The sequence below is a fragment of the Trichosurus vulpecula genome, chromosome 8, assembly GCF_011100635.1.
Source record: "Trichosurus vulpecula isolate mTriVul1 chromosome 8, mTriVul1.pri, whole genome shotgun sequence".
NCBI lineage: Eukaryota > Metazoa > Chordata > Mammalia > Diprotodontia > Phalangeridae > Trichosurus > Trichosurus vulpecula.
The window spans coordinates 132,492,739-132,509,440 of NC_050580.1; the positions used below are offsets into that span (position 1 = coordinate 132,492,739).

The following is a 16,702-nucleotide window of genomic DNA, read 5'->3' on the forward strand; positions in this document are numbered from 1 at the left end:
AGTCTATCATTGCTGATCATCACACAATGTTGCTGTTACTGTGTACAATGTAATCCTGGTTCTGCTCACTTCATTCAGCATCAGTTCATGTAAGTCTTTCCATATTTTTTCTGAAAGCCTCCTGCTCATCATTTCTTTTTTTTTTTTTGGAGGGGGATAGGCAGGGCAATTGGGATTAAGTGACTTGCCTAAGGTCACACAAATAGTATGTCAAGGGTCTGAGGCTGGATTTGAACTCAGGTCCTCCTGACTCCAGGGCCAGTGTTCTACTCACTGCACCACGTAGCTGGCCCTGCTCATCATTTCTTATAGAACAATAGTATTCCATTACATTCATATACCCCAACTTTTTCAGCTATTCCCCAATTGATGGTAATCCCTTCAATTTCCAATTCTTTGCCACTACAAAAAAAGATGCTATAAATAGTTTTGTACATGTGGGTCCTTTTCCCACTTTTATGATATCTTCGGGATATAGATCTAGTAGTGGTATTGCTGGATCAAAGGGTATGCAGTTTTATAACCCTTTGGGCATGGTTCCAAATTGCTCTCCAGAATGGTTGGATTAGTTTACAACTCCACGAATAATGCATTAGTGTTCCAATTTTCCCACATCTTCTCCAACATTGATCATTTCCTTTTTCTGTCATATTAGCCAATCTTGTAAGTGTGAGGTGGTACCTTATAGTTGTTTTGATTTTCATTTCTCTAATCAATAGTAATTTAAAGCATTTTTTCATATGGCTATAGATAGCTTTAATTTCTTCCTCTGAAAACTGCCAGTTCATACCCTTTGACCATTTATCAATTGGGGAATGGCGTGTATTCTTATAAATTTTACTCAGTTCTCTATGTATTTGAGAAATGAAGCTTGAGATACTTGTAAAGATTTTTCCCCCCAGATTTTGGCTTTCCTTCTAATCTTGGTTGCATTGGTTTTGTTTGTGAAAACAAACTTTTTAACTTAATATAATCAAGATTATCCATTTTGTATTTCATAATGTCTTCTACCCCTTGTTTGGTCATAAATTCTCCCCTTCTCCATAGATATTACACGTAAACTATTCCTTGCTCTTCCAATTTGCTTATGGTATCACCTTTTACGTCTAAATCACATACCCGTTTTGATCTTCGTATAGGATGTGGGATGTTGGTTTTTGCTAGTTTCTCCCATACTATTTTCCAGTTTTCCCAGCGGTTTTTGTCAAATAGTGAGTTTTTATCCCAGAAACTAGAGTCTTTGGGTTTGTTAAAACAGTAGATTACTACAGTCTAGGTGTGGGGAACCTGTGGCCTCGAGGCCACTTGTGGCCTTCTAGTTCTTTGGGTGCAGCCTTTTGACTGAGTCCAAGTTTTACAGAACAAATACTTTTATTAAAGGGATTTGTTCTGTGAAGTTTGGATTCAGTCAAAGGACTGCGCTTGAGAACCTAGAGAGCCACATTTGACCTTGAAGCCACAGGTTCTCCATGCCTGCTATAGCCATTTACTTCTGTATCTTGTGTACCTAACTTATTCCATTGAACCACTACTCTATTTCTTTAGCCAGTACCAAACAGTTTTGATGGTTGCCACTTTATAATATAGTTTTGGATTTGGTATTGCAAGAGTACCTTCCTTTGCATTTGTTTTTCATTAATTCTCTTGATATTCTTGGCCTTTTTTTCTTCCAGATAAATTTTGTTATTATTCTTTCTAGCACTATAAAATATTTTTTTAGCAATCTGATTGTTATGGCACTAAATAAATAAATTAATTTGGGTACAGTTTTCATTTTTATTATATTAGCTCAGCCTACACATGAGCAATTGATATTTTTCCAATTATTTAAATCTTATTTTGCAGTTGTGTTCCTGGATTTGTCTTGGCGGGTAGACTCCAAAATATTTTATATTGTCCTCAAGTATTTTAATGGAATACTGGATGGAATGGAATCTCTTGCAGCTGGGCTTTGTTGGTAATATATGGAAATACTGATGGTTTATGTGGGTTTATTTTATATCCTGCAACTTTGCTAAAGTTGTAAATTGTTTCAAGTAGTTTTTTGGTTGATTCTCTAGGATTCTCTAAGTATATCATCATACCATTTTCAAAGAGTGTTAGTTTTGTGTCCTCATTGCCTATTCTAATTTCTTCAATTTATTTTTCTTCTCTTATTGTTAAAGCTAACATTTCTAGTACAATATTGAATAATTTTAGTGATAATGAGCATCTTTGTTTCACCCCTGATCTTTTTTTTTTCTATAGAGAAATTTTTAATTGAGAAAACAAGGGAGAATAGAGGAGAAGAAGAAACCCAACCTCAGAGGCCAAGGAGGCTCCACACATTACTGTGTTCTGAGTCCAGCACAGGCTGGGGGAGACTGGCAAGAAACTCCTAGAGCAGCTTCTGGGAACAGTGGATGCAAAGCAACAAAAGACATACTGGCCACTGGAAACTTGTTTTTACTTTGGGGATAGGGATGGGGCAGAAAACATAGCCCCTGCCTCTTTGGCATGGACTTCCAACAGCATTAAACTCTCAGTATCTCCAGACAGTTGCTGTAGCAGATGGCTATCCAGTCAGGCTGAGTTGATGCCCACTGTACATTGTTGATTTCACCTTCTGCTGTAGGCTAAGATAGTGTCCTCAATGGCTCAGGGTATTTGCTGGATATCCCAGATGAGAGCCTGATGGTCGTCTGCTGCAGTACAGATGTGGCAAGATGAATGTGGGGCCCAGGCAATGCCATTGACACATGCTCGGTGGTTGTTTAACCTGGCAACAGGAGTTCAGGGAACTCATACATCCAAAATTACCACCTCCATTCCATCCATGGCCATTGTGGCTAGATAGGGTCCTGCTTATTCCAGCACAGACAGCAGCAGTGGGTGAGGCTGTGGGTCTTTATAAATGATGGTACTGTGTTCCAGGTGGCAGAAATCAAACATCCACACAGAACCATCCGCACCCACTGAAGCAAACATGTCCCTGCTGCCCCCACCCGACTAAATGCAATGTCATAGACCTCTTTGTCATGTGCTATCAGCTGAGTCATCACATGGCCAGATACTAGATTCACTCTCCCTAGAACCTGACCAGTCTCCAGACCCCGGATAGTGCAGGTTGTATCAATGCTTGACATACCTAAGAGATAAGGATCTACCTCATTCCAGTCAAAGGAGGTCAAGGGAGGACAGAAGTCAAAGTTCTTGTTATTGTTTAACAAACACTCTAGTCTGGTCTCTGTTTCACCAACCCTCCACACATGGAGATAGTCACCACTGGTTGCCAACAGATCTGGGTAGACTCCTTTCATGTCAGGGATCCACATCAGCTTTGTGGTGGAGTAAGGATGGTCAAAAGTATTTCTGCAGATAAATTCGGAACTCTTCTCATCTAAACCTACAAGTTGGACCTTGTTGTTGTACTCCTCCACAAAATTGCCTAGTGCCAGGCAGAAGCGCTTGTTGAGCCGCATGCTCCAGTTCAAGGCGTAGCACTATAAAATATTTTTTTTTAGCAATTTGATTGTTATGGCACTAAATAAAGTGTCCATGGTGCAGACCACTCATGGTGCTTCATACTTGTAGATCTCCTTACACTTTCCGTGCAGGGACATAGTGGCGGCAGCAGGGCCGACTTCCAGACTTGAAAAGCTGGAATGTAAAACAGAGACCGGGCTGGACCCAGCCGAGAGACTCGAGGTTCACCCCGATCTTATTGGGAATGCTTCTAGCTTATCCCCATTATATACAATGCTTGCAGCTGGTTTTGGATAGATATTGCTTATTATTTTAAGGAAACCTCTGTTTATTCCTATGCTCTCTAGTGTTTTCAATAGGAATGGGTGCTGTATTTCATCAAAAGCTTTTTCTTCATGTACTGAGATAATTATGTGATTTCTGTTGTTTCGTTATTGATATGCTCAATTATGCTGATAGTTTTCCTAATATTGAACCAGCCCTGCATTCCTGGTATAAATCCCACCTGATCATAGTGTATTATCCTCATGATAAATTGCTGTAATCTCTTTGCTAATATTGTATTTTAAAATTTTGCATCAATATTCATTAGGGAAATTGTTCTCTAATTTTCTTTCTTGGTTTTGGCTCTTCTTGGTTTAGGTATCAACACCATATTTATGTCATAAAAGGAATTTGGTAGGACTCCTTCTTTGCCTATTTTTCCAAATAGTTTACATAGTATTGGAATTGATTGTTCTTTAAATGTTTGGTAAAATTCACTTGTAAATTCATCTGTCCCTGGAGAATTTTTCTTAGGGAGTTTATTTATTGATGGCCTGTTCAATTCTTTTCCTGAAATGGGGTTATCATTACATCAAAGTCAATTTATGCCCACACTCTCTATGTATATGCCTTCTAACTGCCCTAATAGAGATACAGTTCTCAAGAGTTAAAAGTATCATCTTCTTGTGTCAGGATGTAAATAGTTTAATCTATTGAATAACATGGCATTTTTTTTTCTTTCCTATTTACCTTTTTATACTTCTATTGAGTCTTGTATTTGAAGATCAAATTTTCTGTTTGGCTCTGGTCTTTTCATCAAGAAAGTTTGAAAGTCCCCTATTTAATTGAATATCTTTTCCCCTGGAAGATTATGTTCAGTTTTGCTGGGGAGTTGATTCTTAGTTGTAATTCAAGCTCCTTTGCCTTCTGAAATGTCATTCCAAGCCTTCTGATCCTTTAATGTAAAAGCTGCTAAGTCCTGCGTAACACGACTGTTGCTCCTTGATATTGTTTCTTTCTGGCTGCTTGCAGTATTTTTGCTTTGACCTGATAATTCTGGGATTTTACTACAATATTCCTTGGAGTTTTGGGGATATCTTTTAGGAGGTGATTGATGGATCCTTTCAGTGACTATCCTAGAACTCTAGTTCTAGGATATCAGTTTTCCTAAATAATTTCTTGAAAGATACTGTCCAAGTTCTTTTTTTTTTAGTCATTGCTTTTAGGTAGTCCAGTAATTCTTAAATTGTCTCTCCTGGATGTATTTTCCATGTCAGTTGTTTCTCCAATGAGTTATTTTTCATTTTCTTCTATTTTTCCATTCTCTTGATTTTGTTTAACTGATTCTTGATGTCTCATAGAATCATTAGCTTCCACTTGCCCAATTCTAATTTCTAAGGAATTATTTTCTTCAGTTAGCTTTTGTACCTCCTTTTCCATTTGGTCAATTCTACTATTAAAGGAGTTGTTTTCTTCAGTGGATTTTTTTTCCAATTTAGCCAATTCTATTTTTAAAGGAGTTGTTTTCTTCAGTTAATTTTTGCACTTCCTTTTCTAAGCTGTTAGCTCTTTTTTCATAGTTCTCCTGCATAACATTCATTTCTTTTCCAAATTTTTTTTTCTATTACCTCTCCTACTTGATTTTTAAAGTCCTTTTTGAACTCTTCTAAGAGGACCTTTTGGGCTTGAGACCAATTCATATTCCACTTTGAGGCTTCACATGTAGTCATTTTGACATTGTTATCTTCTTCATAGTTTGTGTTTTGATCTTTCCTGTCACCACAGTAGCTTTCTATGGCCAGGGCTCTTTTTGTTTCTTTGCTTATTTTTGAAAATTGAGCTCTGCTCCTGCAACACAGGGAGCACTGCCTCAAGCTTCTTTGGCTAGGAGTCAGGATCCTGGTCACTGGCTTTTTGTTCAGGGGCCTCAGGTGCTTGTCGTTTGCCCACTCCACTGGGGTGGCCCAGCCTAGTTGCACTTGTTGTGCCAGGGTTCCAGGGCTGGCAATTTGCCTTCTGTGCTGGGGCTGGAGGCCTCACAGCTGGCCTGCTGTGCCACTAGCCTGCTGATCCAGGACTGAGGGGCCTTCGTTGCTGATCTGTGCTGTGGTCAAGAACCTCATGCTGGCTTGCCCAGACACCTTCAGTTCTGGAATGTGCTATCCTTTTACCCAAGTGAGACAGACCTTTCCTGAAGTCCTTCTAAGATATCTTAAGCTGGAAAAGTGTTTCACTTTGTCTTTTTGTGGGTTCTGTCACTCCAGAGTCCATTTAGAGGCTTGATTTAATGTTATTTCTGAGGAAAACTGGGGAGAGCTCAGGCAACTTCCTGGCTTCTCCCCACCATATTCCTTACTTTCTATGATTACATTAACTGAGTTGGTGGGGAGTGGAGGGAGTCAATAAATTAATATCCTGAAAAACTCCCCCCCAACTATGTTAGTAGAGAATGATTTGTAAAGAATTTAATATTGGACATCTTTCAGTCTGAAAGAGAAAAACCAAAAGGTTTCAAACAGGTATCTTTTTTTTTTTTTTTTTTTTTTGCTTATCAAAATAGACATATTAAAAGTCGTCATGAGAAGGAATTTGTTACAATCGTTTCCACTCAAGAAACAAGAATAAATATGGAACAATGAGATGCAGCTCCATAGAACAATCTGGATATAAACACGAAATGATCATCACATCTTTGTGACTCTCCTCTGGGTCTATCAGACCTCAGAGAGAGGACCTGTTGGCCAGAGTTGTACAGTTCAGGATGGCAGCTCACCAGCTCTCTCCTACAATGAAAAACACAATACTACCAGACAGGATGTTCTGCAATGTAGCAAAGGAGGCAGGTACTTAAGCCATTTGCTGCTATGGTTAAGTGTCAAACCATTTGCTCTTCTTTCCAAAAGGGGCTCCCTTTGTGGGTCCTAGTATTTTCTGCTTGTACTGTTCGACCAGCTGGTTGAATCGAATTTCTGACTTATTTTCCTTAGTCTTTTTCTTTGGTACCTGCAAAGACATGGCGCGCCGCTTCTCCTGTTTCTGATGTCTCATCTGGACCTTTGGCTTTTTGGGTGGAGGAGGTTTAGCCTTCCCTTTGTCCCGCATTCTGATTTTTGGACCTCTATGTGAGGGGAGCATCAAGACCTTTCTCTGCTTCTTCCCATCTGGCAGCTCCACATGCTCCACTTCTGCCTTGGTCTGGAAACCTGCCCATGAACCTGGAGCCCCTTTTGGTTTTAGGGGAAGCTTGCTTGGGCCCTGTGTGTGACTGTGAGTAGCCTCAGGCTTCTGGAACTTCCCAGGCTGTTGCTGCTGGTCTTTTGGGGGCCCATCAGCTACAGACTTTGATTTCATTTTCAGGTTTCGCTGGGCCCTCAGTTCCTTCATCTTTAGTTTCCTTCGATCTTCCAAAGAGAACTCTACTATTGGTCTCTTCTGAGGACCAAAGATCTCGGGGTTGTTGTTGATGTGAGGAAGGGCTGCCAGCACATGCTTGTGTTCTTCAAACTCCACAAAAGCATAACCCAAGGACTGACCCTTCACATTCCCATGTGCACCTTTAAGATCACGCATCACACGACACTCCTTCAGGCGCACAGCTCTTCCAGCTCCAGCTGCAGTCAGCACCAACCTCCTGAGCTGTTTGTCATCCAGCACCTTTGGAAGATTGTGGAGACACAGCCCGGTCATGGAGACAAAGATGTTCTGATCCTTCAGTTTCTGATGTTTGAGAAGCTCAAACTGTTCTCTCTTGGCGATATCAGCAGCACTCAGCCCTTCTGCAGCTTTCGTCCCAGCACGGATCAAGCCTTCTCTGGCCAGATAGAGGTTCCAGGTTCCTGTTTGCTTCTTTACATTCCTGGTTCGCAATTTTTCAGCTTCATCCCGGGTCACAGCCAAGTCCACCTTGAGCTTCCGGCCATCCAGCTTTAGCCCTCCATCCTCAGTCTCTGCAGAAGCTGCTGCAAGACATGCCTGAGCTGCTTCCTGAGTCATGAACTGGGCAAATGCACAAACTTTGGAATGCTCTGTGTCTCGGTGTAGGACGATACGAACATACTTAAGGTCCCCAAATTGCAGGAGGATCTCCCCCAGGTTGTCTTCTTCTGAGTCAAAGGACAGGTTTCTGATAAACACAGTTTTCCCCTCATTCACATCAGACGGCAACTTCCTCTTCTTTTTCTTCTTTGGAACTTCTACATCTTGGTCTTCTTCATCTGAATCCACTTCATTCTGATCCTGATCCTCTTCATCTTCATTGCTACTTCTTTCCTCCAGGTCACTGTCTTCATCTTCCTCACTGCTCTCTGCATCCAAAGTTAGTGGTCTTTTGCCTTTCCTCTCCTGAGTCATCGCTGACTCAGCTGCTTGTGATTCTTCTTCATCCTCTTCATCTTCATCCTCATTATCCTCATCCTCCTCCTCACTGCCCTCCTCTTGACTTGCATCTTGCTCTCTGGGTTCAGTGGTTTTTTGTTCCTCACCTAAAGCAGAAGACTGTGTTGCATTATATTTATCTTTGGCCACAGCCCAATCCACAGCCACTGTCCGTCCTTTTATCTCTTTCATGTTCGTGCCTTTCAAGGCTTTTCCTGCTTCTAAGAGATTCTTGAACTGAACAAAAGTGAAGCCTCGCACTTTTCCATCTGGCTTCCTAGGAATGTTCACCTCCAAGACAGAACCAAACTGAGCAAACAAGGTCTTCAAATCATCTTCTAAACACTTAAGACTTAGGTTCCGAATGATCAGTCTAGCTTTTTTGTCAGCTACTTTCTTTTTTTTAGACTTGGGCTTTGGTTCTTGTTCTGGTTGTTCTTGTGGGGTCACTGAAGATTCCTTCTTCTCCTTTTCTTTTGTTTTGTTCTTTATTTTTCTCTTGGCAACAGTCACGTTGATCTTGCAACCTTCAAAGGTGGTAACTTCTTTGAGGGCCCTCTGAGCATCCTCCAACATGGAAAAAGTGACATAGCCAAAGCCACGACATGTCTTACTGCCTTTCTCGGTGACCACGAAACACTGCTTCACGGGCCCCACTTGACTGAAGAGACGCTCCAGCTGCGGGCTGCTGGCCGAGGCCGGGAGGCAGCCCACGAATAGGGTCTGCCCCGCCATCCGGGCCAAAGGCTGGCGCCGCGCCTGCTCAGAACCTCCGGTGAACCACCATCCGGGGACCACGCGTGGCGCGAAGGGAAACGTTCAGCGTGCCAGCTCCGCCATCTTGGCCGCCTCAAACAGGTATCTTACACAAATAATTAAAGTTTATACATATACGCAAAGTTCTTGTATACATATTTTTGTTAATTGGATTTAAGAATTTCTCGAGTTCTAATCTGAGATACTCTTTAGATATACATCAACATGAACTATAGGTGAGAGAAAGAAGAAAATAAAGTGAGGGTCAGCTGCATATATAGTTTATTCATTACTCAATATCTTTGCTATTAAAACACATTATTCCTCACATTATTTCCATCAGGATCACAGACATAGAATTAAAATATATCTTCAAGATCATCTAGTAAAAATTTCTCCCTTTATAGATAAGGAAACCAATATCCAAAGAGACCCAATGTCTTATCCAAAGTCATTCAGAGAATAAATGGCAGAATCAGGAGTCAAACTGAGGTCCTCTGACTTCAAATCCAACACCAGTACAATAAAACCTTTATTACCCAGAGCCTAGCTTATCAGAATTCTCCATCATTTGGCATAATTCTAAATCTAGAAGTCAGTGGAAGTGTTAGGGTGGGGAGAATGTTTCTGAGAGTAAGGATAGAACTTTTGCAAAGTGAGTAACATGATGCAAAAATTATAAATTACAAAATTTCAGAATAAGAAAGAATTTCAGAGGTTATCTCATTTAACACCTACATGAACAGCAAATCTCACTGCAGTATCCCTGACAAGAGGTCACTCAGCCTTAACCCCCCAAAACCTCTACTGATAAGTAGCTCCCTGTTTTCCGCAGCAGCCTTATTCTGCTTTGGGATAGATTTCATTATTAGGGAATATTCTTCTTACGTATAATCAAAATTTTTTCCCCTTGCTTAACTTAGTTCTGCTCTGTGGGTCAAAGCAGATAACAACAACAAAACAAACCAAACAAAAAGCCAACTTCTTCCACATAATAATCCTTCCAAAATTTGAAGACAAATATATTCTCCCTAGTTGCCTCTCCTGCAATCTAAATATCCACAGTTGCTTGAACCCACCCTTTGTGTTATAGTTCCTAGTTCTCTTCTTAACCTGGTTACTCTCCTTTGGATCAGCTCAAGTGTGTCAATATCCTCTGTAAAATGGGGTGCTCAGAGATGAGCACAACATTTCATTTGTCTCTAGACCCAGTAAGAGTACAGTAGGATTATCACAACCCCTTTTCTGGATAAGAACAATGTATTCAAGCTGGGCAACTGAGAAAAGGACAACTGGAATTATAAATGACAAAATGCAAGGGTGAAATTTCAAATGAGGCTTGTGATTTCTGAGCCAAGGTTCTTTAACTCCAAATCCGGTGCCTTTCTATGTCGTGTTCACTTTTTTGGCTAATTGCTGATCATTGACTATATAGAATTTGCAACACACTAAGACATTTAAATCTTTACTCTGCATAAACTACAGACCTCCTTCGTCCTGGAGTTGTGCATTTGGTTCTTTGAGCTTGTGTCATTTTATATTTATTACTATTCCATTTTATTTTATCTATTGTGGCTCATTGTCCTAGTTTTCCAAGATCTCTTTGGATTGTGACTCTGTCATCTGGTATGCTAGCAGTCTCTACCTACTCTGTGTCATCTGCAAATACAAAAACAAAACAAAGCATGATACTACGCTGTTATCCCAGTCATTGCTAAAAATGTTCAACAGAGAAAGGTAAAGGACAGATCAGCAATGGTGGGTTTTTTGTGTTTTTTTTTCTAAACTAAATGACTCCTTCCAAGCTGACATTGACCTATTAATCTAGGTCTGGCCATTCAACTTACTGTGAACCCACCTAACTGTACTAATATCTAATTCACATCTTTGTAGAGACATTGGCCAGTTTGCAAATTGGAAAGAAAGAAACCCCTTGATTGGATGTTGCTATCTATAAAAGGCCATCTTTTTATCACAGAGATCAAGAAGCACAGGAAAAGCTTCAGGGAAGACAAGAGACAAGAAAAAAAAGCAGAGGAGAGGGGAGAGAGTGCTGGACAGCAGAAAAGGGCAATTGGGATTATAACTGGCAAAAGGCCAGGCAGTGGCAGATAGCCTGATAGTGAAGAAGAGACTCAGTTATGGCAGAAGAAAGAAATCTTGGCACTTCAGGGAGAAGGAAAGGGCAAATAGTGGCCTGGATCTTAATACTGTAGCTTTTGAAGGCAAAGCAATAAAAAAACCCATGCTTTGGGGTGGAAGTGTAGCATAAGAAAGTCATACTTCAAAAGATCCTAAAATACCAGTGTCTCTTGTTAGAGTCAAGTCAGTCAGTATAATTCACCATTAAGGCATCGAGTTAGGGGGATATTTACCATCTACAATTGCGCTACTCCCTTACTCAACCAACTATAGTGGTTTTCTATGGCCTTTAGAAAAAAAATAGCTCTTCTGTTCAGCTTCTAAAGCCCTACACAACATGTCACTAACTCAGTAGACATCAATCCACCTTTTCACTCTATAATCCAGCCAAAGTGGCCTTTTCTCTATTCCTCACTCACAGCACTTCATCTCTCATCCTGTACCTTTGCACACTTTGCATACTTGAAATGCACTCTCTCCTTGCTTCCATCTTATAGGGCCCATATGTTTTTTTAAGATGGATCTTGAGCATCATCTTCTGCACGAAGCCTCTTCTGATACCCTAACCCCAAATCCTAAAGCCAGCCCATTGTACTTTGCATTTTACTACATATTATGTATGCATATATTTATGCTGTGTATATGTGTGCATATGTGTATATGTGTGTATATATATACATATTTTCCTCCCCCATTAGAATGTAAGGTCATTGTGAGTAGGGATCATTTCATTCTTTGAATTTGTATGCCCAGTGCCTGGCATGGTGCCTGCCACATGGTGAGCACTTAACAAATACTTGTTGAATATAAATAGAATGAATAACAACACATCAAAAATCACAAGTGAATGTGAAAAAAATATAGAGATAAGTATGACTGAAGAGATATGTGAAGATACCTCCAACCAACCCCTTTTGGAGATGGGAGGTTCCCAGTTGTTACACATTGCACATGTGTAACATGTGTAACATGTGCATGATACATTTTCAATGTATCAATTAGATGTACTGATGTTTTTCCTCTGCAAAAAATATTATTTATTATGTGGGATGGCTCTCTGGAAGAGTTTGGGGAAGGAATTCTGAGGCTAACTATGATGATGTAAGAAATGGAAGATGTCTATAAAGGCTCATTTAAAAAAAAACAAATCTTGTTGATTGTATATGAGTATGCCAGTGAGCTAGCATGTTAAGTTATTTATATATGCACCTATGTGTGCAAAAAAGTTTTTACTAAACTGGCCTCCCAGATGCTCCACGAGAAAAGATCCTCCATCTCTTAGCTCCAGGCATCATCTCTGGCTGCCCCCATCGTGCCTGGAATGCTCACCCCAGTCAATTTTGCCTCCTAACTTCCCTGACTTCCTTTATGTCCCAACTAAAATCCTGTCTTTTAACAGGAAGCCATTTCTAACACCTTTTTATTCTAGTGCCTTCCATTTGTTAATTATTTCTCATTTCTTCTGTATAGAGCCTTCTTGCATATATTTGTTTGGATGTTGTCTCTTCCATTAGACTGTAAGCTCCTTGAGGTCAGGGACTGTCTTGTGTCTCTTTTTGTATCCCCAGTGCTTAGTACAGTGTCTGGCACATAGTAGGTAATTAATAAATATTTATTGATCATAAAAGAAAAGAAAAAAAACTTGTCAAATTAACAAGCAATGCAGTATAATATGCTAAACAAATGCACTATCCAAAAAAATTCTCTTTCCAAAAAGTCATACTCCAAATTAGTTTTTGAAGCAGAAGTTTTAATATAATTTCATATTTTATTACAGTGAATATAATATTCTATGTATGAAAATGCAAGTCAATTAGACTGCCAGTAGAACAGTTACCTTGATTAGTTTTAAATAATTGTGATAGTCTGTACTGATTTATCCTCTATATTCAGTATAACAAGAAAATCACTAACTGGTCTATATGGAAATTGAACCTATAATCTTGGTCTCACCAGACCATATTAAAAGGCTGCAAATTCCCTGAAACAAAGTGACTATAAGGCTGTTTGATTTGTAAAATATGATGAATTACGCTAAAGATGCGTATTTTGCAGGCACTCATAGGAACGGAGGAGAAATGTTTGCAAGTGCCTTTTGAATGATGTAAAAGTGTGCATGAGCCTCCTATGTGGTGTAATGGAAAAGAGATTGGACCCAAAATTAGGTGACCTGGGTTTTGTGGGTTGACCCTGACAGGAGCTAGTGCATTTTACCTTTCTGCTTTCACTTTTCCTAATCTGTAAAATGAAAGGGTTAAAATAGATGATCTTTGTGGTTCCTCCCAGCTCTAACATTCAAAGATTATATGGGAAGTCACATTTCTTACATGTAAAAATGCCTGAATTTAAACAAGATATGAAACAGTTAAAGACAGCTCCAAGCTTAGGAAAGGCATATTTGCAACCACATGTTTTCCCAGACTTGTGACCTGCAGGCACACACCTGGTATCAGGTCAGGTTACAGCCAAGCTCCTTGGCCTACAGGTCAGGACCTGGCTGATGATAGGCCTCCAGCCCTCCTAAAGCATACCAATCACTTAAAGCAACAAGAGAATATTAGGGAATATTAGATGTCAGTCAGTCTTTCTTTTAGAATTCATTTCCCTTTAATTATTTCAAAAGAAAACACTGAACGTTCAAAAGAGCCACAGCTGGCAGCAGGGGCAGAAACCAGTTTAAGGAATATATCATCTTGAAGGTTAAGTAGTGGCTGCAAGAATTTATAAATTGTCCTATGGAAGTTTGTTTGCTCCTGATTATGATGGTGCATTGAACTTGAGCAGCTCTGGATTCTGTATTCCAACTCTTCCCTACTGGTGCCTCATTTGGAAACTATAAGGAAATGTCAATGATCAGTCACCATCTGGTTTCTGAACTGAAACTCCTGAAGAAAAGGTTTAGAAATTCTTCTCTGATTCATTTTTTAAAAAAACATCTCATTGGTACTTTTTGAAGCTAAAAAGTTAATGAAAACTTTTAAAAAATTATTTAAGTAAGTATTTTCATATTTGTTGAACCTCTTCTGAAAGGTCTCTAAATCACAGATTGTTCTTCAGAATCCACAAAATCGGTGGGTTTGGGATAAGAAGAGGTAAAAAATATTCCATTCATCAAGGGAGACTTTAGAGGTAACCCAGGTATACTGTTTAGAAAAGTGTTATCTCAAACTTGAAACCTACTACCTGCTCCATATGCCATGGTAGTTTGTAGGACTAGATTGTAATAGAGGGCCATAGAACACTGCACCTGGAGTTAAGCCTAGGTTTGAATCCCAGATCTTACTACTTTTCTAGCTCCAATCAAGTTCCTTAAACTTTCTGAGCCTCAGTTTCTTAATCTTTAAAATAGTAGTAATTATAGCACTAGGGCAGAGGTAGAGGAGAAAGAAGGAAAAAAAGAGAAAGAAAGAAATTTACACAATAATTTTATTATATATTTAAAAGGAATAGCAAGTTGTATATAATAGATTTACAGTTTCATGCACAATCATCTTTTAAAAAAATATACTATGTTATAGAAACGCTTTTTATCCCATAAATTAAAGACAAATAAAAATTTAAAAATAGTGATAGCACTGATCTCACAGGGTTGTTGTGAAACTCAGATGAGATCGGTACCATGCAAACATTAAAATGATGATATATAACTGTCAGCCATGATGATGATGAGGGTGATAATGATAATATTGATAATCAGTTACTACGAAGCGGAAGAACTTAATTTTTATATCCTAGAATCATAGAGCTAAGTTTGTCAGATGACTTAATAGTAAACTGCAGAGGAAAATATTCTTCATTTGTAGACAATTAGTGTTAATCTGCATTATATATTTCACCTCAGTCTAATCTTAGGTTTGTCCTTTGGTTAGCATAGGGTTCTCCAGGAAAGAGTTGTCAAACTCCTTCCTGTGAAATTGTAAGTGGGCCTGAACCAGAATAAAATGTAATTGGGAAATATTTAACAAAATCAATAAAAATATAGCATAACATAGATATTGTTAATTTGTGGTGTTCCAAGTCAATATGTAACCACAGGGGTCCATCGCTATTTGATTTTGACACCACTGCTCCAGAACACTGCTGATGTGTGGCCAATATGTTAGCTTAACCTTAGATATCATCATGGATAGTTCGATTTTTAGCAGAACTATTTACCCTTTCAAAGTTTCTCACATCTTTACTCTGTCCAGCCTGGCAGTTGGTGGCATCATGCTCTCCAGGGTATACAATACAAACCTATTTTCCTTAATCCATGCCCCATTCTCTGAACCTTTCACTACATCCAAAGATCAGCATTTAACTATCCCATGTCTCCTTTGCCTGTGGTCTTTACCTTGACTTTCTAAAGTGACAGCTCTTTAATCTGATAAATTAATCTTCATGAATATTGTCTTTCTTAAAATCTAGAACTCTGATTTCATCAGAATATGAACTTCCTCATCCTTAAATATACTTTTTTTTTCTGACCCAGAAGCCACTTCTCTATGGAATGCTCTCTAAATGTTTCTTTCCAAATGAATATGTTAGTGCATTCTAGTGGCTTGCCATATTATCCTACTTAAGCAGTATTTATATTTTTACAAAGTCCTTCCAAAAATGGCATGATCTTTAACCTAAAACATCATAACTTTAAATTCTACGCTAATATAGGAACTACAAGTCAATGGAGGAATCCCCTACGTAAAAAAAAGATTTTGCTTTAGGGTTATTTTTTAAGAGGGAGGGATGTTTCTACCCCCAGATTATTTTATATTTGTAAAGCCAATTGAAGATTCCTGTCCCTAAGGAGGAAATATTTTGAAGAATTCAAGAATATAAAATTCAGAAAATCAGAGTACCAGGTATTTCTTACAAAATATGGGCCTTCTTTCATTCAAATTTTCTAATATCAGGATAACAAATGAAACCTCATAAGGAAAGATGTTTTGCTTTCTTAAAAATTAATGCTAGAGTTTCAAATTCAACTCTGCCACATTAAAAGTGAGTTTGACTTTAAATCGTTCCCAATCTTTACAATAAAAGTTATAGTTTCAGTGAACAGGCTCTTTCCATTGAAACTATAAACTTCACTGGCATAATTAAGACTGATTTAAAATAGAATTAACTTTGACATGTGGCAGAAGAGGCCTCAGTTAACTCTTATTGCTTATTACCTGGCAACACATGATGAGCTGAAATGTGTTCTTGGAATGCAACAAGGAAAGTAGGGGGGTGGGGGCAGTTTTCCTTAATTTTGGCTCTGTCTTCTTGCTGTATTTTAACATATTGCTGTTAGAAATATGAGTTTTCTTTACCTCTATTTGAATTTGAATATTCCTCTATACCCAGTAAATTGCTATGTCATCTCTGCCTTCCTCCTACTCTGTTATCTGTTGAATCACTGAATCTTAAGATTAGACAAGACCTATAAATTCCACCTCTGTCACCTTGGACAGGTCAATCATTGTGTTTATCTGGGCCTCAGTTTGCTCATCCATAAAATCAAACTAGATGGCAGATTCTAGAGTCCTGCCACTTTTTAGATTTAAGATACTATGGCTCTTTGACCTATTTCCTACCCCTAAACCCCTCTCTAGTTAGATCATGCTTTATCTCATTACTTGACAAGGATCAGAATTCAATCTGGGCAAGACTCTAGATGTTTCATCAGACCAACATGCTGGAAATTGCCATAAAAAAGCAGGACCTCTTTCCTAATAGC

The 16,702-nt window shown here is 39.0% G+C and overlaps 1 protein-coding gene and 1 pseudogene across 1 annotated transcript; both read right to left on the reverse strand.

The window, feature by feature from the left end:
* Positions 1-2,513: 2,513 nt before the first annotated feature.
* Positions 2,514-3,602, reverse strand: LOC118830247 (annotated as a pseudogene).
* A 2,947-nt stretch (positions 3,603-6,549) lies between these two features.
* Positions 6,550-8,838, reverse strand: LOC118828971 (RNA-binding protein 28-like). Its single transcript, XM_036735887.1, has one exon. The coding sequence runs from the start codon at positions 8,836-8,838 to the stop codon at positions 6,598-6,600; it is 2,241 nt and encodes a 746-aa protein (XP_036591782.1). The 3' UTR covers positions 6,550-6,597.
* Between the last annotated feature and the right edge of the window lie 7,864 nt (positions 8,839-16,702).

Excerpts from the sequence above, each read along its gene's own strand:
- LOC118828971 (XM_036735887.1), bottom strand. The coding sequence starts at position 8,838 with ATGGCGGGGCAGACCCTATTCGTGGGCTGCCTCCCGGCCTCGGCCAGC.